Here is a 25,045-nt window from a genome sequence, read left to right as displayed (position 1 = left end):
ATTTAAATATTAATATCTTAATATATTAATATTTAAATAAGCTCTTGACAAAGGATATGTCCAGGATAAATGTTTTTGAAAAAGTCCATCCCTCTTGAAAAACCCTGCATAAATCAATGACCATCCGTCTTGAAAAAGCCCACATAAATCGGGCAAAACGTTGAGTATTCAGGTCCTTTCACCTCCATTTTATTTCATATATATGTATGTATACTAGCTGGACACCAGGCGTTGCCTGATTGTACAATACGTTTAAACATGATATTTTAATTTATGCAGATTGTGTATGTATCATTATAGAATCAATCCTCTATTGATTATTATATATTACAAGGAATAATTTGCCCGGTGAACTAATTCGCAAAAAAAAAAATTTTTAAATACAAAAATAATAATGATGTTTATCAAATTCTGTCTGTGTTTGTTTACAATATCACATCAGCTGAGATTTAGGCTTGACGATGAATGTCCTGGAAAAGTCACTTCTGATTAATGTTTAGTTTTAAAATATGCAAACCAAGAAGAGATTTGTGGCGATTTTGAAAAGTACCTCTTCTTTTATCATAAATTGAACTCAGTAATAAGAAAAAATTAAAATGAAATGGTGAGGTACACCTGAGCTTAAACAGGGGATCATTTGATCTGTAGTTGAATGCTCTACTAATCAGCTATATCTCCAGATGACAATAAATCTGTTTTTTTAAGAAGAAATGATTTGTTGAGATTTTATTACTTCCCTTGACCTGTGGAATATAAAATATTCCCCTGTAAAAATTATTCTTTTTTATCTATAAGAGAGAAAAGACTATTTTTTAAATCGGATTTTTTCAATTTTCGATACTTATTGGATGCATTTCTGTACAAAACATATCTAAGAACACTGCCAAACATATAAATTATGCTTTGTGTGAAATTTGCAAAAGATAGGCTCAGCTATTTTGAAACCTATGAGGAAGGAACTCTCACACACACTCATAACTCCCACACACACAAAATGACTTTTATGTAAGAGTGGATATATATATATATATATATATATATATATATATATATATATATATATGTATATATATACACTTGTGCCCGATATTATTCATACCCCACCTTGAAAATTGAGTTTATTATGTGTAACTTTGTAAGAATTTATTGTTTACGTCCATATCGATACATATTCTTAATAAACCTCTTCTGATCATTTTCGTCATTTTAAAATCTCGGGATACTTGTAATAAAAGAAATATACAGCTATTTATAAAATCTGCAATGTTCAAAAATAATCATACCCCCTTATTTTTTCAGTATTAATCGAATTTCTGACTGTTTGTTTCCTGTTTGATTCTTATTTTGAATGCTTTTATACAACCTTTGATTAATTTCATTTCGTTTTTTGCATTTTTCAGAAATTAAAATGATATCTACTGAAAACCAATAAAAGAATAAAAATTATTAGAATGGGGAAGAAAAAAGAGCTTAGTAATGATCTTAGGACTAAAATTGCGAATTCACATAAGGATGGTTTAGGTTACAAGTCAATTTCCAAGAAATTTGAGGTCCCTACAGCAACAGTACAGAGCATCATCAAAAAATTCCAGAGCCACCACACAACAAACAACTTGATTGGTAGAGGAAGGAAAAGGAAACTTTCTGCTAGAGCCACCAGGAATATTGTAAGAAGTGTTAATGCAAATCCAACCACCACTACTAAGGACATTTTAGAAAATCTGGAGTCTTCTGGCATAAAAATATCAAGGCAAACATTGCAAAGGACTCTGCATGAAAATGGTCTGACAGGAAGACCAAGAAGGACTCCATTGCACACCGGAAAACACCTTGCAGCACGTCTAAAGTTTGCTAGGACCCATGTGAATTCTCCAGAGCCGTTTTCTCAAGTATTTTGTGGACTGACGAAACAAAAATTGAATTGTTTGGCCATATGGATGCTTCTTACGTTTGGAGGAAGAAAGGAGAAGCTTACAACCCAAAGAACACCATACCCACGATGAAACATGGTGGTGGTAGCCTAATGTTTTGGGGCTCCTTTTCGGCTAGTGGTCCAGGTAGTTTGGTCAAGATAGATGGAACCATGAAGAAGGAGCCATATTTGGAGATACTCCAGAAAAACATTAGACAGGATGCGGAGAATCTCCATTTAGGACCAAACTGGGTCCTTCAACAGGATAATGATCCAAAACATACTGCCAAAATAGTCAAGAAATGGTTTGAGGATAATCAAATTAATGTTTTGGAATGGCCTTGCCAGAGTCCCGACCTGAACCCTATCGAAAACCTCTGGCACATATTGAAAACTGAGGTTAAAAAGCGGAAACCTAGAAATTTGAGGGATTTGGAGAACTACTGCATTGAAGAATGGTCAAAAATCAGTGTTGATGCTTGTAAAAACCTTGTTGATAAATATCCAAAACGGTTACAGGCAGTTATTAAGAATAAAGGGCATGCTATTGACTATTAGTAAGAGAGGTATGAATAATTTTGAACTAGTGCCATTATTGTTTTTCTTTGTATAATGTTTCAAACTTGGATAATTTATTTATTTGTTGAGTTTAAATTAAATGCCTATGCTTGATTTATTGTCTGAAATCCCTTTAATATTGTCTACCTTCTGGTTTGAGCAATATTCTTATAGAAATCTCAAAGATCCGAGGGGTATGAATAATATCGGGCACAAGTGTATATATATTAGAAAAAAGTAAAATTTTTAAAGACAGAACCAAAAATGTTAACATGCATTACTCACCAGTTCCATCTGAAAAACAAGTTTCAGGCAACAGATAACTTTGTTCTTGGGGTGGGGCATCAATGTCCCCAACTTTCACAACTTTTAAGTCCCTTGAGAAGGCCATAGTGTCACTGAACAATCTGCAAATGTACAGGAAGTAAAATCGAACAATAAAAAAAGAAAATGTCCTTTATCTACGGATTATTCCATGAGTCAGCACTACTCACTCGGCGAGACACATGATTAACTAGGGTGTCAACATCTGGGACACCATAAATTCAGAACACAAATAAAATTTTTAAAAAATGAAGGGAAAACTGTGGTAAGCAGTCTGGTTTGGATAAGGGTTCTATAAAATAGCTGTGGTCCAAGGGAAGTAAGAACAGGTAAATAGTAGCAATCGCAATAATCATTAGGGCTAGGACAACAGCATATTCTTTTCATTGTTTTGACTCTCAAGTGTGTATCTGTTGATATCTTATATGCTTTAATATAGAGTGATGTGGTTCTCGGTTAATTAACTGTGTCAGATATATACTCAAGAGTCGTAACAATGAAAAGAATATGCTGTTGTCATAGCCCTAATAATTAGTTAATGGCATAGATGAAGCCACAAGATAAAAATGATGTTAATAATGGTGTTTAGAGAGTTTAGAGAATTGGGTTATTGTATTTACATTAGCATCCCAAAATTTGTAAGGCAGTGTACAATTAAAGGCTTGTTTAGCGTGTCAAATCTTCTTTCACCAACCCATTTATACCAACATCAGTGATAGCACTATTTACTTATGATTCTTTCTCTGAAGAGGCTGAGTATCACAAATGGATTAATTTAAAACAATTCTAGTTTCCTGTTTCCCTACTTAAAATGTTACCAGAAAATTATATGCCATCACTTTTGACGATAACAACTTATTAAAAAAACAACTCACCATGCAAATGTGTTAATCTAGCCAAGATATAAATTCTATCAAACTTCAATTCTTTTGGAAATCATTATAATGTTAAAAATTGCATTATTTATAATTATATGTATAATTTATTGAGTATATACTGAACATTTCCTTAAAATCGAATAATTCCCAATTTTTTACAAAAAAAAAATAATGTATTGGTTTCTTAATAGTAGTCTCCTAGTAGGTACCCTGTATTGGGAGGAGGCATCAGGGGAAGTTGAGTAGGGAGTGGTCATAAACACTTAGTGTCAGAACTGACCATCATGCAGTTCAAAGTCTTATCTATATAGTTTTAATCTTGTCAGCTTTATCACAATTTGCTAACTTCTGCTTCAGTTTATTCTTTTTTTGGTCTTATTCATATCTACCTATCTATCTATCTATCTATCATATATTTCGCCGTATAAAGTGACCGTCAGATAAAATAAGGTACAAATTGGAGCAAATTTTAATAATTCTATCACATATTGGTTGTATAAGACGACTGCTAAATCACAAAACCATGTTTGTTTAGCCTAGGCTAGAGATTGCAACACTCGGTATCTTATGAAATATTGGGTTTTAAAGATGATATTTTAACTTTAAGGGTCGTCTTATATGCTGAAATATACAGCATTTATATGTAAATAACCAATTCTGTTGGTGTACTTGTTCTGAGCACTAATGATCCTTTATACTTGATTGTGCCCAAAAGGGACCAGAAAGTATCAAGAATTCATCTCTGTCAGCCCTCTCCCATAGGACTTCAACACAATGAAAAATCTAGTCCTCCCCCACTCCCAGTAATTAATATTGCTACTTCAAAAAGTAGAGTAAGAACTGAATATCTTTTATTGTTTTGTATAATGTATGTTGCTTGTCTTTTATATTAAAAGTAATAAATGTGTTAACAATAATTTTTGGTCTTAGCCTTCCATTTTAATGATGGATATGTTTGGAATATATGTTTAATACATGAGCTGTGAATTAAAAAAAAAGCATACTCTACCATATCTCAGTCTATTCTCTTTTATCTCATTGTACCTACTTTATCTATTTTAGTTAATCTATACCAGTCTTTTTATATATACTAATGAGTCACCCCTTAAGAAGGTCACTTGAGGAAAAGAATTAATTAGATTTGTTGAATGATGAAAAATAGTATGAGAGGATTGGAAACGATGGGTGGAATTGGTAGAATTTGATTACTTAAGAGGACGATTTAGTAGATATTTACTGACATCTAACTTAAAACGACAATATTGTAGCCAACTGGGAAGCATCTGCTGGTATTGTGTTGTGTTCCACAAATGAGAAATTCTTGGAGTTTCCTCAATTTTCTTCTTCAAGTAGGTACGTGAAAAATGGATGACCGATTCCCAAACCCTTCACTTCACTTGGTTGATTTTCTGAATTTGGGTGAATTTTTAAATTACTCAACCAATCTTAATGACTATTTATTAATCAATGATCACAGAATATAATGAACTCTTTTTTAAGAAACCGTTGTAAAAAACAACTTCAAAAACATGCAAAAAAGAAAAATTTAAAAACGATGATAAAGATAAATTTCCTAAAAGCAGCAAGTTTACTCTCTCTCTCTCTCTCTCTCTCTCTCTCTCTCTCTCTCTCATATATATATATATATATATATATATATATATATATATATATATATATATATATATATATATATATGTCTGTGTGTGTGTCTGGTCACGAATAGGCTCCTATATGGTTGACTATTTTAAAAAACTAATTACATATAATGATAGAAGATGTATCAAGACACAGGAATGGGTATGTTTGATCTGGCAGAATGGTGGTTCATTAAAATTGTGGGGTCTGCATTCGCGCCTGGTACACAAAGTATGGAAATAAAAAATTTAAAAAAAAAAACGTTTACAAGTGTTTTTGATATAGATGTACATAAGAATACTTTGATAAGTATGTTTTAACTTAAGTAGGGATGGTATAATAAAATTGTGGGGTCTGCGTTCGCGCCTGGCCTCCATAGAATGGAAATAGGCACAAACTTTAATAAAGACTTTTCATATCTATCTGCGTAAGTATACTTTGATAATTATGTTTCAGTTTGAAAAAATATGGTATAATAAAATTATTGGGTATTCGTTCGCACCTGACCCCCATAGAATGGAAATATGTCACAAAGTTTAACAAGATTTTTTAATATAGATCCACAGAATATTGTGATAAATGTTTCAGTGTGAACAGGTATAGTATAATAAATTATGGGGTTTATCTATTTTATTTTTACTTTCATCATATTTTGCTTTGGTTTTGATACCCCCAAATTCGAAGCTATCTCTTTACAACCCTTCCTTTTCATAACCTATCATACTTTCATAAATCTCAGTCCATTTTCTGTAGGCTGTTTTTGAATCCAGTCAATGACGGGTACTTTAGCTAGTATTCATTGAACTTTTGAATAGTCAAGTCGCTGTCTGATGATAACTGTTGTTTGATTGAAACAAGTGGCTATTTTAGCAGCGAGATGTGAGCATGTTTATATAACAATAAACAAGTAATATATATATATATATATATATATATATATATATATATATATATATATATATATCAGGTGAACAAGACATTTCTTGCGGGTTTAAACTTTTACATTCAGATAAAAAAAATTTTTCCCCACATTAACAACCAACTTTGTCTTTCTTTGCTCTTGCAGGGAGACAAGTAAAATATTTTATGATTCCATCTATCTCCAAAGAAAATGATTACTTTTTCAAAGGGTGTTTGTGTGATGGGGATTTTATGATGATGCAAGGATTGCACAATCCACAGCAGCACTTCTGACCAGACATAGTTTATATCTAATAGCGGAGAGAAATTTAGAATGACCGCAAGCTAAAACGTATTTATTTAGCATACCTCTTTGAGCATCTTTTATACAAACCAATAATACTATTTTCACCTGTAATAGTAAAGATATAAAAACAACACAAGACAAAAAATCTGAGTGTTTCACATGCAAAGCTTTCACACATTCCATTATGCCACTGCTGGTTTGAACAAACAAATTCATCGATCTTCATTCAGAAAATAAACCATTAAATCACTCAAACACCGACGTGCACGTAAAAAAGCAATCAATCAATTAATCACATGAATAATCGGGCCAAAATAGCAGCCATGTTTTCAGTGATAAAGCCTCCAACAAGACGATGACGTTGTATTGAGGGAGATGGTTGTTGGCCTTAAAAGATTTTGAGCTCTCAAAATTACTAACAGGCTCATTCTTTTTCTTTTTGCTAGTACCCTCTTCAAAAATAACAATTAATTATCATCTCTCTCTCTCTCTCTCTCTTCTTCCTTCCCACTTTCTAACATATACTTATCTGTTTACTTATACTGAAAAGCTGTGATACAGCAAAAAAAAAGCCGTCTGCAGCTCATGAACACATTATATATATATATGTATACTTGTTTATTGTTATATAAACATGCCTACATCCCGCTGCTACAAACAGCCACTTGTTTCAATCAAACAACAGATATCATCAGGCAGCGACTTGACTATTCAAATGTTCAATGAATAATTCATGAATTATTCATTGAACATTTGAATAGTCAAGTCGCTGCCTGATGATATCTGTTGTTTGATTGAAACAAGTGACTGTTTGTAGCAGCGGGATGTAGGCATGTTTATATAACAATAAACAAGTATTATCAGCTCTTTTTATTGAGCACTATCTAACAACCTCATTGAATTCACTAGTCCATTACTTTTGAATAAAAAAACCCGAGTATATATATATATATATATATATATATGAGGGGTGTGCAATAAGTAGTGCCCCTGACCCGTTTCCAGTTGTTTGATCTAGCTGAAATTTTGCACGTGCAATGATTTATATCTCTACGGGTTATGTGGCAAAGCTCTGAACTAATTGTGGTTTCTGTTTTACAGGTGTTTGAACTAAGTCAGGTGTGAAATGGAGCCTGTTGAATGTCGAGCAGTGATCCGGTTTTTGTATTTGAAAGGACGCACACCACAGGAGACTTTTGATGAAATGAAAGAAACTTATGGTGATAATGCCCCATCATATGACCTTGTAAAACACTGGCATCGTAAATTCAAACATGGCCGGAAGTCTGTGGAAACAGCTCCCAGACCTGGTCGCCCCTCCTCTTCTGCCATTGATGAGGCATCTGTCCGTCAAGTTGAGGCTGCCATTTTAGAAGATCGGCGCATTCCTATTCGCCAAATAGCCCAAGATGTCAAGATTAGTACAGGGTCTGTGTAAACTATCATTCATAACCATTTGCATATGCATAAGGTGTCTGCCAGATGGATTCCCAGGTTGCTCACACCATTCCAGAAGCGAGAATGCGTTGAGTACTCGAGAATGAATTTGGAGATGTGCCAAGAAGATGAGTGAAAGTTTTTCAAAAGACTGATTACACAGGATGAAACCTGGGTCCATCACTATGATCCAGAGACCAAAGCCCAGTTAATGCAGTGGAAGCACTTGGACTCACCACCTCCAAAGAAGGCAAAGGTGCAGCCCTCCACTGGCAAGGTCATGCTCACAGCCTTCTGTGACCAGGACGGAGTAGTGATGACAGATTTCCTGGCAAAGGGTACCACAATTACAGGAGCCTATTATGCTTCACTTTTGAGGAAATTAAGGGAAGCTATCAAAATCAAGAGGGCAAGATCAGCAAAGGTACCCTCCTCCTGCAGAACAAAGCTCCGGTCCACAACTCGCATGTCGCCAGATCAGAAGCACGGGCGTGTGGTATGAAATCCTCTCTACTCTCCTGACCTTGCACCCTCTGACTTTCACCTCTTTCCAGCTATGAAGTTGTTTTTGAAAGGAAAGCATTTCCCAGATGATGCAGCCTTGATTTCTGAAGTCACGTCGTGGTTGGAGGACCAACCTGAGGTGTTCTACAAAAACAGTCTCCAGAGCTGCATCAAACGATGGGAGAAATGCATAACTCTGGGTGGGTCCTATGTAAAGAAAGACTAATAACTGTGCCAAGTTTCGTTGCTCTACTGCTATGGGAAGTGGGTCAGGGACATTACTTATTGCACACCCCTCGTATATATCAGTTTTAAATCTTAAATATCAATATTTTATAACACACAGTTTTACAGTAGCATAACAGTGTACGACTAGAATTGTAATAAAAATATTTTAATATTATAGAAACAACAGAAGTTCTCTCCCACTGTAAGAACTGTGATAACAGGGTCAGAAAGTGGGATTGAGAAGTCAGCACCCTCGATGAGTGGCATCCTGACCTGCAAAAAAATGCCTGGATACCCCTGTCGGCATTTCCTGGTAAGGGCGCTTCAGGCGATTAGCAATAAACTAATGAAAAAAAGAGAGAGAGAGAGAGCAAAGCCTGGGAGGGTGGACCTCCTAGAACTGCACAGAACTAGCATTACACTGCAATCAAGAGGGATCAGGTCATTACAGGAATAGTGCAAGCAATAGAAGGAGGAGACAGACCTCTCCACTTTGAACTACACCTAGGAATTGAAAAGGCAAGCAAAACTATTGGGGAGTTTGAAAAACGTACCTAGTTAGACAGACAGCCATCACTATTAAAGCAAAGCTTAATATGTAAGAGTCATGTGTCTTGTCTATGTATTGTAGACACATCAGGGTCTTAGAGTGATTCCACTAAACATGTCTTAGGAGGGTTCTAAATATTAATTAACTAACTTGGGTGCAGTTATATGAAGAATTGCAGTATCAAAGCATACACCAAAGAGGTGTTTTAACGATGTCATCAAATATAACTTGAAAACTCTTAGCGTGAATATGGAAGGCTGCAAAAGGATGACTTTGAAATGATGTTCGGCAGATGGACATCTACAATTGCTGTGAGAGGTTTGAGGTAAGACAAATAAAATTATTCATCTTGACGTATGTTTTATAGAAGCAGTATGTATAAAGCATCCCAGACTCCTTTTAGCCTGATATGTGTGGTTCTTTTGGTAGAACTACCTTTCAAGAGTTGGTTTATTCAGCCATTGAGGTTCCATGGCACTAACCAATTATACAATGGGCAAGGACATAAATATGTATGACTTTTCTGAGTCTCATATCTGCAACAGGACTAGCAAAATTAAAACTTGACGGTTGAACTACTTGTGTATCCACAATTGGGTAGCATAGGGATGGCCTTCTTCTACATAGAAGTGCCAATCACCATATATGATAGACATTCTGAAAGTAATGCCTTCTATTTTTTTATTCCACATGAATGAATTAGACGGGATTGCAAATTGTATTGTTATGATGACTGAACTTATGCATTCATGACTTGAAAGTTTCATCTCTCTGTTGCAGATATAGCCAGTGCAAGACTCTAAGAAAGCAACCCTTGCCATGGACATGCATTAGAAGGAGAGATGCGTCATTGAAATCCTGGCAAAAGTGTATTGAGAATGGTGATGAGTATGTAGAAAAATAAATTCTGGCGCACAATAGGTCACTCGTTTTAGTAGCTCTTCAACTTTTTGAGTTAAAAAATAGGAGGCTTTACTTTTTAAGTGATCCTAATATGACAAAACACTGGCAAAAGTGCATGGAGAATTACTATGCAGAAAAATAAACTTTGGAGCATAAAATGATGTTAGTTTTAAAGGTACCATACGCGTCTTTGTAGCTCTTCAACTTTTTGAGTTAAAAAAGAATAGGGAGCTTTATTTTTGAAATGATGGGCGTGTGTATATATATATATATATATATATATATATATTTCTTGCGGTTAACGGTAGCCGAATGGATTAAGTCCTTGCTAATGAAGTCAGAGATGGCTTCTGTCACTGGGTTCGAATCTATCGACTGGTGTTAATCGTAACACCCTGCACTGAGGATTCCCAAAAGGATGAAACACTAGTATCCATAGGTACTTAATAATTATTATAGTAAATTATTATGTCAGCCCCTTTAAGAAACTTGTTTCTTATCGTTGAGCATTTTCAGTTGAATTAAAGTCGGTAAATTTAGCCCTTATGCGCAGATCATCATATAATGATTAGATCACTCTGACAGACGTTAAAAAGCACTTAAAAATAAATGTTTAAATTCAACAGCATTTTTCTTGGTTAATGGTAGCCGAATGGATTAGGTCCTTGCTAATGAAGCCAAGGATGGCTTCTGTCACCGGGTTTGAATCTATCGAATGGTGTTAATCTTGACACCCTGCACTGATGATTCCTGAAAGGATGAAACACTAGTGTCTGTAAGTATTTAATAATTATCATAATAAATAATTATATATATATATATATATATATATATATATATATATATATATATATATAAAGCTGAACGTCTGTGTGTGTGTGTCTGTCTGGTCATGAATAGGCTCCTATATGGTTGACTATTTTAAAAAACTGATTACATATAATGATAGATGTATTGAGGATCAGAAATGGGTATGTTTGATCTGGCAGAACGGTGGTTCATAAAAATTGTGGGGTCTGCGTTCATGCCTGGCCCCCAAAGTATGGAAATAAAAAAATGAAAAAGAAACGTTTATAAGGGTTTTTGATATAGATGTGCATAAGAATACTTTGATAAGTATGTTTCAACTTAAATAGGGATGGTATAATAAAATTGTGGGGTCTGCATTCGCGCCTGTACTCCATGGAAATATGGCAAAAACTTTAACAAAGACTTTTCATATCTATTTGCGTAAGTACACTTTGATAATTATGTTTCAGTTTGAAGAAATATGATATAATAAAATTATTGGGTGTTTGTTCGCGCCTGACCTCCATAGAATGTAAATATGTCATAAAGTTTAACAAGGTTTTTTAAAAGAGGTGACGGTCCACAATAACACCTTAACTTTAATCTTAATTCACGTTAGCTTTTATTTATTTTTTTGAGTTGAATCATATTGTTTCGAATAAATTCATCTCATTAATTCACGTTCATATTAAAGTGAAAGCCAAAAAAAAAGTCGGAACTTTAGACAATTCTCAACATAAATTTTGCATAACTCTGTTTTTTTCCTTCTCCCCTTGCACGTGGCACTCTTTTGAAAATAGATAAATAGATAAAAAATAAAAAATAAGAACGTTACTTGTTATCGTGTCAAAAGAAGGAAAAAATCCTGCTCACGTGATTACGTGTTTTTTAAAAACATTTACATAACCTTTTTATTTATATATCTGCTTAAGCTTGTTTTTTGTCAGTGTACTAGAAGGAATTCAGTTGATTATAACCCTTTCTGCGTGTTCTTTACATTACAATAGTACAACCCTGAATCCGATGGCGCAATACTACACCGTTCAATACTGTAAAACTGAAACCAAGCATTTCTGCTTGAAAAGGGCGCCATTTTCTTCTTGTTCATATTTATATCGATTCTTTGCTTTAAAAAACTAAAGTAATTACGTGTTTACTTTTTTAATATCTCATTTTGCTGTTTCAGATTATTTTACTAAAGTAAGTAAAGCTTCATTATTTTTCAAAACTGTTTCTGTTTCTTTGTCTTTCGAGATTTTGTTGATATTATTTAGTAAGAGTGTTTAGCAGAAAAGCCAACAAACGACTACCCGAAAGATAAATATACAAGAAATAAATGTTACCATAGTCAATAAAAGTTCAGTTCATGTTTTTTTTTTGTTTTGAAATAGTTTTTAATGCTCTTTACTTGAAATAATTTCAGTGAACCAAAATTAAAACGAAATTTGAGGCGATAACTACTTAAATGAATTTTTATATAAACTACACATGCCATAATCGAATATTCCTCAAGCACAAAATAACGGAAAACATTAAAATATGTTTATAAATATTCCTTACGTTGACAGAACTCTCTTAAATTATTAAGACAGAATGCTCTGGTGCCCCTCCTTCAAATTGAAAACGGGGCTCTCCATTTCAATGTCGCTGCCATTTTGATTTTTTTTTAAACCGGTTCGTGAATTAAAAAAAAACAAAAAATTTTTTACAAACTACTTAAAAATACAAACCAATGAACTTTTCTACCATAAAAGTAACTTTATTGACTATGGTAACATTTATTTCTTGTATATTTATATTATTATATATACATTTTCTCTTTGTAAGGAAACATCATTTTGTTGGTCACTCTTGGCTACGAATCGAAACAAAGTTGATATAAAAAAATATATTTCCGCGAAAATTATCTTTACTTTCATCATATTTTGCTTAGGGTAAAATTTTTGAGTATCAAAACCTATCTCTTTACAAACTCCTCCTTTTCATAACCTATCATACTTTCATCAATCACAATCCATTTTCTGTAGACTGTTTTTGAACCCAGTCAACAACGAGTACTTCTGTTAGTATATATATATATATATATATATAATTGTTCCGGGCTAAAAATATGCAAAAGTAAAAAAAACATTGAATTTAATGAGGTTGTTGATAGTGCTCAATAAAAAAAGCAAGATATTATTTTATTCAATTTAGGTTTCGTTGTGACAATAGAAATACTATTATGATCAACGTAATTGATCACATCAGGCATTGTTGCAACTAAATATAATTCTGTTTACTTAAATTGAATAAAATAATATATATATTAGTATTGGGACGATTAATCGGAATCAGAATTAGAAAAATCGAAGCTTTTGGGGATATCGGAATCGGTATCAGAATCAGAAAAATTTGCGTCTATTTTCTAATGCCAAAACTGATTTCTTTAATTATCTTTTTATTTGATTTTGGTTTGAGAATTAATAGGAGGAATGATAAAATAATAAATATTTACTGATTTAAAGTTCCAGTAAGACTAATTAATATCTCTAGATCACCCCCTCACAAGTATGCATTTACATCCGAGAAAATACTTGCACATTTAAGATGTGTTTTTACAGTAATCGGGACAAAATAACACTTTTATATTAATTTATTTATTGCGGATATTATTCTCATCTTTTATTAGTATAGTATTAGAATAATAGTCCACAATAAATAAATATAAATAATACTCATCTCAATAATGAATTTCAATTAAAATAATATAAACACTTTTATAGTTAAATATTTAGAGATTTATAAAGAATCGGAATCTGTAATTGTATCGGAATCAGGAACAATATTGGAATCGTCCCATCACTAATGTGTGTGTGTGTGTGTGTGTGTGTGTGTGTGTGTGTGTGTGTGTGTGTGTGTGTGTGTACAGAGAGAGAGAGAGAGAGATAGAGAGAGAGAGAGAGAGAGAGAGAGAGAGAGAGAGACAGGCAGAGAAAGAGAGAGATGGGTGGCTTAAATTGACACTGCCAGGGTCTCACAAATAAAACTGTAGGACAAATAAAAGATAAAATTGGATTAGGGAGGCACCATGGTTTTATGAGCAAGTTGTACAACAACCAATTTTTATTTCAGTTAGTTTTTAAATTTTTAATGAAGAACTTCAAATAGTTTCTAAATTTTAGGGGTGAGGATTGATAATTTGTATTATTTGTATTCTTCAGACTACTGTTTTCGTCTTGAGTGTCATTCTCACAGCGTTTTGGCCAATATAACCTCCGACCTTCTGCAGATGCATTTTGTCGAACTCGGAAATGTTTCTGTTGAACTCAGGAATCTGTATGGAATTTGAAACAAAACTTTCTATAGAATCCATGAGGGCAGCATGCTCTCATTCCATCAGTCATGACTGGGTAGAAATCTTAAGTAATTCGTAACTGTATTCTTAGTATCGCCTGCATTGAGGATTGAACCTTCAACCCCAAGAATCATGTTACTTAATACTGAATTTTACTTAGTACTTTATCTACTATGCCATGGGGTATGGCTGACCAAACAAGAGCATGCTACTCCATGGAATAAATAAAAGGTCCCGTTTGAAATTTGACAGAAAGATTACCGAGTTTGACAAGATAGAGCTGAAGAAGGCTGAGAGTTCTATCAGCTGAAACGTATGATATGATTTTATGATGAAAGTCCGAATAATTCAAATAATACAAACTTCAAATAGATAATAAATAATTGTAATGTACGTGGAGAAGGATAATAAATTCTAATTTGCAATAACTAATTTCGGTACTTCTACAGTTTATCGCCGAAAATGGAGACGCCATTTTTCGGGCACCTGTCGTTACAATCAGAGGGAGAAATCAGTATTTTAAACTATGACCGAAGTAGGAAATAAATAACAAAAAAATTACAAAATTGTTTTATTAAAATTATATTTTCTTACGCAGACTTTTTAATAAATGTCTTTACAATTATATTTTGATACAATAAATGTTTCGGTTTTCAAATGGCGCTTACCCAGTTCAAACAATTATCAAGGTCTTTTTCATTTTCTGTTTTTAATAATAAAAATATATGTATATGTTTCATGAAAAACTTTCCTGTTTTCATTAATTAAATCAAAACATTTCCAATTAAACAATTACGGATGTTCTCTTTCACTTTCTTTATTTACTTTTTTTCATAGTTCTTTCCGGAAGTAATTAATATCTAGTTTAATTTTTTTGTTATTTATTTTCTACTTATCTAGTTTAATTTTTTTGTTATTTATTTTCTACTTATCTAGTTTAATTTTTTTGTTATTTATTTTCTACTTATCTAGTTTAATTTTTTTGTTATTTATTTTCTACTTATCTAGTTTAATTTTTTTGTTATTTATTTTCTACTTATCTAGTTTAATTTTTTTGTTATTTATTTTCTACTTATCTAGTTTAATTTTTTGTTATTTATTTTCTACTTATCTAGTTTAATTTTTTTGTTATTTATTTTCTACATAGTTTAAACTACTGATTTCGGTGGTTCTACACTTTATTGCCGAAATTGAAGACGCCATTTTATTTCACGCACCTGCTGTCTAAATTCAAGGGAGATACCATTATTTTAAACTATGGCCGAAGCATGAAATAAATAACAAAAACATTAAAGTGGAGAACGATTACTTTTGGAAAGGGAAAGAATAAATTAACCTAAAATTAACATTTATTACTTCCAGAAACGTAAAACCGACATTACTGGAGAAAATGAATCTTGACAATATTACTCAAGAAGACATTTTTTTTTAATACATAATAACATCAGGATGATAGACTTTCTGCATGTTTACAATTATTTATAAAAAAAAAAAATAATAAATAAAATATTATAAACATCCAGGTACTGGTCGCGATTTGAGTTCCCTGCCGAACACCATAAAAAAATCACTGACTTCTCTCTACGCATGAGCAAAAGACATGTTTTAGTTGCCATAGTAACTAAACGACCATGAATTTTTATCGACTTTTTTTATAAGTTTTACTGTTTATGAATATTGAAATAAATGAAATTACTACACATTTATTAGTAATAATTTTATCGACTTTTTTTTTATAACATTTTCTATATATATATATATATATATATATATATATAGGGGTTTGTATTACTGTACACATAGATTCGAAAAAGTTGTCAAAAAACAAATATATAACAAATAAATGTTATCAAAGGCAAGATAAATTACTTTTCTACCAAACTGGATATAATTTTCGTGTTTTTATTCAATTTAACATGTTTATTCGGCTCAAAAAGCATACAGTGTTTACCGATGTATTGGAAAATTTAAGATGGCGGCCGACTCTCTCTTTAACACGGTAAGTTCGGAAAAAGGTGTTATAAATAATAAACTAGACAAAATACTATTAAAAACCCACCGAATATATGTCAAGTTATGTCACGGTAACATATATTGAGCGAATTTCTAACAGTATTTTGTCTAGTTTATTATTTATTACACCTTTAAGAACTTAACCAGTTAGGTAGAAAACGGACACTTAGAAAATCGATTTTATTTAAAAAAAAAAAAAAAAACATTAAACAAGTAAAAATATTTTTTTTTTTTTTTTTTAATATTATGGGGGTTATAGTCTATTTTAAAAAACAATATCTCCTTCAAGAACGATCATAAAATGTGTTTTCAATCGACATTTATTCAATAAGGGACCAGTTTTCCTACCTAGCGAAAGGGGACGAGTTTTCCGGAGACGAGTAAACATGTTAAATTGAATAAAAACACGAAAATTATATCCAGTCTGGTAGAAAAGTAATTTATCTTGCCTTTGATAACATTTATTTGTTATATATTTGTTTTTTGACAACTTTTTCGAATCTATGTGTACAGTAATACAAACCCAAATATTGGGAGGGCTAAAAAATAATATCTCCTTCAAGAATGATCATAAAATGTGTTTTCAATCCATATTTATTCAATAAGGGACCAGTTTTCCTACCTAGCGAAAGGGGACGAGTTTTCCGGAGACGAGTTTTCCGGAGACGAGTTTTCCGGAGACGAGTTTTCCGGAGACGAGTTTTCCCGAGACGAGTTTTCCCGGGATGAGTTTTCCGGGCACCATATATATATCGTACAGCGCGAATCATAAGTGCACTAGCACCCATTTTTTTTATTAATAAATGCTTAGTAATTTTTAAAAAGTCGATAAAATTATAATTAATAAATCTGTAGTAATTTCATTTATTTCAATATTCATAAACAGTAAAACTTATAAAAAAAAGTCGATAAAAGTGAGACATAAACAGTAAAACGTCGTCATTTAAAAAGAAAATGCTATTTTAAAAAAAAAGTCGATACTGTTTATGAATATTGAAATAAATGAAATTACTACAGATTTATTAATTATAATTTTATCGACTTTTTAAAAATTACTAAACATTTATTAATAAGAAAAGGGGTGCTAGTGCACTTATGATTCGCGCTATATGATATATTTATATATATAGAAAATGCTATTAAAAAAAGTCGATAAAATTATTACTAATAAATGTGTAGTAATTTCATTTATATCAATGTTCATAAACAGTAAAACTTATTTTAAAAAGTCGATAAAAATTCATGATCGTTTAGTTACTATGGCAACTAAAACATGTCCTTTGCTCATGCGTAGGGAGAAGTCAGTGTTTTTTTATGGTGTTCGGCAGGGAACTCAAATCGCGACCAGTACCGAATTGATTCCTTGCAACAATTTTAATTTTCTTTTTATAAACACATTCGTTCTTACTGTATAACATTATTATCTAACTGTCTATTACATAAATAAAACAAATTTTACTTTTAAAAGAATTTTATTTATGATGTCACATTTGATTTTAGAACAATTCATTTTAAAATTGGTAAAACCTACATTGTTGCACCTAACGACACCAGGTATTCAGCAATTACTCAAGCAAGTGTTCATCTTTGACTATCAGACGATCTCATTTTTTTTTATAGGTTCAAATTTTTATTATTATTATTATTATTATTATTATTATTATTATTATTATTATTATTATTATTATTATCGTTATTACTGTTGATTTTTTATTATTGTAATCATTATTGTTGCTATTACTTTCGTTGCTTATTATCGTTAGTGTTATTTTCATTGTTTTACTGTTTTCGTTTTATTATTATTATTATTATCTTTGTTTTTAAAACAACAACAACAATAATAATAATAATAATAATAATAATAATAATAATAATAATAATAATAATAATAATAATAATAATAATAATAATAATAATAATAATAAAACAAGGTTTGGTACTTGTACAGTTTAATCAAGACATTCAAAAATGAAAATATCGAAAAAAGGTTATATTGTACGTATCCGTTTTGGACTGAGATTTCCGAAAAAAAAAATTCGGGTTTGTATTACTGTACACTCGAAAAAGTTGTCAAAAAACAAATATATAACAAAAAAGTTGTCAAAAAACAAATATATAACAAATAAATGTTATCAAAGACAAGATAAGTTACTTTTCTACCTAAGTGGATATATTTTTCGTGTTTTTATATAATGTAAAATGCTTATTCAGCTCGAAAAACATACAGTGTTTACCGATGTATGTATTGGAAAATTCAAGATGGCGCCTCACTCCCTCTTTAACACGGTAAGTTTGGGAAAATGTGTTCTAGATAAAAAAAACTAGACAAAATACTATTAAAACCCCGCCGAATATATGTCAAGCTATGTCACGGTAACATATATATAGCGAGTTTTTAACAGTATTTTATCCAGTTTATTTTTTTAAATAACACCTTTTCCCAAATTTACCGTGTTAAAGAGAGAGAGAGAGAGAGAGAGAGAGAGAGAGAGAGAGAGAGAGAGAGAGTCAGACGCCATCTTGAATTTTCCAATACATCGGTAAACACTGTATGGTTTTCGAGCTGAATAAACATGTTACATTGAATAAAAACACGAAATATATATCCAGTTTGGTAGAAAAGTAACTTATCTTGCCTTTGATAACATTTATTTGTTATACATTTGTTTTTTGACAACTTTTTCGAATCTATGTGTACAGTAATACAAACCCAAATTTTCATTTAATTTAAGCAAGTAGTTTTTATTTTACAGCAGAAAAACACGTTTTTATGAGAGCGCGTTGAAGTCAACCATTATGAAATTTGTTGAACACGCCACGGGGAGATAACGCCAGTTAAAGCGCCGACACTTCCTCCCCATCTTTATTACTAGCTTTTCTGGGTTTGTATTATTGTACACATACACATAGATTCGAAAAAGTTGTCAAAAAACAAATATATAACAAATAAATGTTATCAAAGGCAAGATAAGTTACTTTTCTACCAAACTGGATATAATTTTCGTGTTTTTATTCAATTTAACATGTTTATTCAGCTCGAAAAGCATACAGTGTTTAGCGATGTATTGGAAAATTCAAGATGGCGGTCGATTCTCTCTTTAACACGGTAAGTTCGGGAAAAGGTGTTATAAATAATAAACTAGACAAAATACTATTAAAAACCACCGAATATATGTCAAGTTATATCACGGTAACATATATTGAGCGAATTTCTAACAGTATTTTGTCTAGTTTATTATTTATTACACCTTTTTCCAAACTTACCGTGTTAAAGAGAGAATCGGCCGCCATCTTGAATTTTCCAATACATCGCTAAACACTGTATGCTTTTCGAGCTGAATAAACATGTTAAATTGAATAAAAACACGAAAATTATATCCAGTTTGGTAGAAAAGTAACTTATCTTGCCTTTGATAACATTTATTTGTTATATATTTGTTTTTTGACAACTTTTTCGAATCTATGTGTACAGTAATTTTCTTCCTAAAAATCGAGCCTTTTGCTCGGTATCATAACAAATTGTTTTTTCGATGTAAAATAAAAACTACTTGATGAAATTAAGTGAAATTTTTCTCGGAGAACTTCGTTCCATAACGAATACGTACAATATAACCCTTTTTTTTTTTTTTTTTTCGATATTTTCATTTTTTAATGTCTTGATTAAATTAAGTTTTATTATTATTATTATTATTATTATTATTATTATTATTATTATTATTATTATTATTATTATCGTTGTCTTATTGTTATCGTTATTATTATTATTATTATTATAATCATCGTTGTTTTTTTATTATTTTATTGTTATTATTACTAATGTCGTTGTTGTTGTTGTTATTATTATTATTGTCATCATCATCATCATCATCACGGTCGTTGTCGTTTATTATTATTATTATTATTATTATTATTATTATTATCATCATCATGAGCATCATTGTCGTCGTTGTTTTGTTATTATTCGTACACGTATGATCGTGACCTTTTTTTTATGTTTTGTTTTCTTTGATTTTGCGAACTACTGGAGGCAGGTAAGGTGGTAGTTAATAATTAATTCGCTTTCTCTTCGCCATGTGGGTTGTGTTATGTATTTCTCTTGTTGTTGTTATGTGCTTATGCAACTTGGGATTATTCCAACAATTGTATTGTATAGAAGGAGCCCAAGGGGGAAAATGTGCTCACCTTCAGTGGGGGTCGACAACAAACAGCATTTTTAATCAGTTGTTGATATGGACATCGCATGGCGTTGCTAAGGAACTAAATTGCATGACGGGAAAGCTGCAACAAAATTAAACTTAAAACTCTTTTTTTTAATAAATTATTATGATATATCGAGAATAAGAGCAGGTTTAAAGGGGAAGGGACAAAATATTTTTTAAATATATAAATTTCCGGTAAGTAAAAAGAAAAAAAATAAGGCCAAAAATAATGCTCCGTTTAAATTTTTGATACTCTTGCAGAATTTAACCACGGCCACCGAGATCCGGATACTCGGGATTTTCCGTCAATTATGGTTCGGGTTCGACGGCAATCACCGGATTAAGCCGAACAAAATAACAGACGCAGACGAATTTCAAATCAAACAAACCGAAAATAAATAAATAAATAAAATAGTAATGCAATGATTAAAAAAAAACCCTACTGTAAATTTACTGAATATATATAGATTTACTTTTTTCAAGAAAAGTTGCATTTTGTATTGTTTATTTACTTTTATTATTATTTTTTTTTTTGCAATTTTTTTCATTTTTTTTCAAGAAACCAAGATGGTAAAAAGTAAATTGGCAGTAAACGTTTTTGTATTATATTCTTTTTTTTTTTTTTTAACAGAAGTTGTTTTGGTATTCTTTTTTTACAACCTAACCCAATGTAGTATAACCCCCCCCCCAACCTTCCCATGTTAAGAACGGCTATCGGAATAAACACCCCCAACCTCGAAAGCCGTTCTTAACATGGGGAGGTTGGAGGTGGTTTTACTACGCTGGGTACTGTCGTAAAAATACCGTGGTTTTTTTTATAAGAAAAAATGAATGATTTTTATGAAAACCGTAAGTTGTTACGTGAAAGTACGGACAAGTTTGTTTGTTTTTTCAAAAAAATTACAAATTATGTTTTGTCAACAAATGTTAAAAAAAATATAAACAGACCCCCTCTCCCGTCACCCAAAAGATAAATTTTAAAATTACATTTTTTATACAAACAACAACAAAAATGTCCATTTAGCGTTTCAGCATTTGAACAACGCTTGCTTGCTTGGCTTAATCAGATGATTGCCGATCGAGCCCAAGCCATAATTGACGGAAAATTCAGAAGGTCCTGGTGAAATTCTGCAAGAGTACCAAATTTTTTTTAATTGCTTGTTGATTATTAATGAATTAAATTTTCGGTGCTTGTTAAGAATATATGTCCGCCTATGTCACGGTAACATAGACTGAGTGAATTTCTAACAGTATTTTGCATAATTATCTAGTTTGAACTTATTTTCCCAAACTTACCGTATTCAACAGCGAGCACGCCGCCATTTTTCTTTTTCAAATATACCGATAAACACTGTATTATTTTCGAAAGATTCCACGTTTTAAAATGAGTAAAATAACTTTAAACTTTTGCAGATAGGTAAAGGAGTAACTTATCTTGCCTTTGATAATATATATTTGTTATATATTTGATTTTTGAGAACTTTTTCGACTCTATGTGTTAAGTAACACAACCCCTTCGTTTGTGAAAATTTGGGTATTATTTTACTTTAAGGCCCGCCTCACCTTCGTATATAACGGTGTGCTAAAAAAGAATCTGCAAACCGTTTCCATCGCAAAAAAATAGTTTTCATGATATAAAGAAATTACATTTAACTTAAAATGAGCACCCACTTTCTGGCCACCTGAGAGAGGGGGCATATTTTGAGTGTTTATTGGCTAAAAAGTTTTTATTTGATTTCTTTTGCATGGTATTAACCCCTGATCTCTGGGATTATTTTCCATTTCACAGCCTATCCTTCGTTTACACTACGCGCGAGCATAAACAAAGGCTGTTAAATGTGCACTCACGTACCAAACTGCCTTGTCACGGTGTAGTATTGGCGAAAAATTAAAATTAGACGAAAAACAAGTAGTTTTCCAAATATTAAACCATGTAATTCTATATGTTATCACGAGTGGCCATTTTGTACGCGCAAGCACGCGCATATGATCACCGACTGTAAAGAAGCACCAAAAAATTTCCCAGATAGGTAGAAGAGTCATTTATCTTGCCTTTGATAACATTTATTTGTTATGCATTTGAATTTTGACCACTTTTTCGAATCTCTGGATTGTAAAAAAAACACATTTTTAGATATATTACTCTTTTTGACCTGACAATTAAGAACGTAGTCTTGTTTTTTGCTTAAAAAAATATATTTAAAAAATCGATTTGTTGACTATAGCTTAACAAGTTGACCATTGATAATCCGTTAACCTTCAAAATTCCAGAAAGTTCTCAAAATATATATTTTCATGGAATTACAATCAAGGATATAATCGTAGACTGCTGTTATTAGTTTTAGACTTTCATCTTATTGCTCTACTTGTGTAGATATATAGTCGTCACTAAAGAAAACCAAAGATACTTTTCAATTTTCTATTTTTACCCCCTCAAAATGCCATCCTGTGGCATGTGCTGCCCAGGGTGAACTGCTTCTCCCCCCCCCCTTCCTGCACCGCCCGCTCATCTAGCCCTAGACATCTCCTTTGCATATGATTCCAAAGTTTTCTTGTGATTCACATCCTACTGAAAATAATCATCAGCTGAAACTAATTATTCCTCTCAATTGCTAATCCCATCTGCCGTATTCAAGATTTTACTTCATGGTTGTAAAATTTTTTCAAAGTTAGACCTGGTAAATTCCAGTTTTCTAGTTAATCCTACTGATATTCTGAAGATGGCTGTCACTAGTCCTTTCTAAGCATTTCATTTTTGATCCCTTGACAAAGGAGGGATTGGATCTAGTAATTCACTCCTGTTCATCTGTCTGTCCATTTGTTTGTTCGCACTTTTTTCAATAACCATGTCTTAGATTTTTTTTTAAATTTTGCGCAAACATTAGTCATGGTGAAAGTAAATTTTTGCCAGAATGGATTTTCCAACATAACTTTGTTTGCTCTCCTCTCTCTAGTGGGCATTATAGGGGTAAAATTGCCCCCAAATCGTTCATCCATCCATTTGTTCACACTTTTCTCAATAACGATGCCTTGGATTTTTTTTTTTTAATTTTGCACAAACATTAGTCATGGTGAAAATAAATTTTTCACTTTTGGAGGGGAGTCCTGCATGCTCGACTTGTTTAACAATGCCATTTGCCTTACGCAATGCAGCTAGCACTGTTCAATGTTTTATGCACGAAGTAGTACATAACTTAGATTTTGTATACAACTATATGGACAATATCGTGATAGATAACTCCTCACAGAAGGAACATTTAAAACATCTCCATATTCTCTTTGAATGTTTGCAATATTATCATGGTAGGATAAACCTTGTTAAGTCTATATTTGGTGCCACAAGTCTTGTCTTTTTAGGTCATATCATAAGCGCAAAGGGAATTTTATCCCTTTCTGAAAAAGTTCAACCTTTCCTGGATTTACGACCACCAATTTCTCTTTGCCAACTGCTGCATTTTCTGAGGCTATTATTAAAGTCATAAAAGTATTAAGATATTACAACTTCTTATAATAATATTTAAAATGTATAATTATTACCATTAAAAACATTACATTAAAATTAGAAAATAAAAATGTTCTTTTTCGAAAGTTTCTGGAATGTTCTAAGTTGTGGTGTTCCATTTGGAGCCTTGTTGAAACTTTCCATTCACCAAAACTATAAAAGAATGCTGATAGCGTCATCTCTTCGGTTGGTCAGTTAGTAAGTCAGTTTGAGTTGTTAAGCTGCTCCAGGTTATCAGATGCTGATTAGATTAACTCCAGCCAATATTTTCTGGGATCCAAATCCGGTTGAAAGAAATCTTATAAAAAGAATCGATTACAAGCACCCTCAAAGAAAAACTGGACATTTGGTAATTATAAAGATTTTCTGATCTTTTCTCTGACTGAAAAATATTGTTATTAAATCTGAATAACTCAGTCTTTCTTCTGAACGTAAACTAGACTGACTTAAAAACCTGCTTATCTCCCTTAGATCATTTGTAAATATTTTTATTTCTTTGGTCTTATATACAATAAATACTTTTTTCATTTCTTTAAACTCTGAGATTTTTTTTTATATATATATTGCATGTTTAATATCCCAAGATTCAAACACATAACAATCTTGCATTACATAGTTATCTTTGCTCCTTTACCCAATCTTTTAAAAAATAGAAAGAAAGATGAACGTATCTCAATTGATGACGGCCAACTAAATGCCTTTCACAGGAATAAGTTTGCTGACTCGTCTTTGCTGTCACATCTCATACCTGATGCGCAATTTTCTATTTTCATGGATGCATCTAGTTCTGTATTCAGCACATTTTTACTAAAACATCAACAGCAAATGCATCTATGGTGACCAAGGAGAGAAGCTTAACTGTTTGGCGGAGACAGAGCTAAGCAGAAAGGAGCAGGTGACACTGAGCCATCTGCACAGCAGTCACTTCCCAAAATTAAAGTATTGGCTGATCAACATCATCTGTAGGAAATGCAGCATGGGGGGGGGGGGCTGCGGAACATGCCATCTGCAATTGTTCTCGCAGCCACTGTCTTCCACCTGAACCATCACCTCTGGACACCTTGGC

General features: G+C 32.1%; 1 protein-coding gene across 1 annotated transcript in view; it reads right to left on the bottom strand.

The window, feature by feature from the left end:
• The window catches only part of LOC145255582 (uncharacterized), a 120,435-nt gene extending 99,664 nt beyond the window's left edge, over positions 1–20,771 (bottom strand). The window contains exons 1-2 of the mRNA XM_080114057.1: positions 20,461–20,771; positions 2,756–2,877 (exon numbers count right to left, since the gene is read on the bottom strand). Of these exons, the coding sequence (XP_079970183.1) occupies positions 2,756–2,861 (106 nt within the window). The 5' untranslated portion in view covers positions 2,862–2,877; positions 20,461–20,771. The remainder of the gene's footprint in view (positions 1–2,755; positions 2,878–20,460) is intronic.
• Positions 20,772–25,045: the final 4,274 nt, after the last annotated feature.

The sequence above is a fragment of the Euprymna scolopes genome, chromosome 3, assembly GCF_053919585.1.
Source record: "Euprymna scolopes isolate OS-2025 chromosome 3, ASM5391958v1, whole genome shotgun sequence".
NCBI lineage: Eukaryota > Metazoa > Mollusca > Cephalopoda > Sepiida > Sepiolidae > Euprymna > Euprymna scolopes.
The sequence above is the reverse complement of the archived record's forward strand: the minus strand, read 5'-3'. Positions and strand labels throughout refer to the sequence as shown.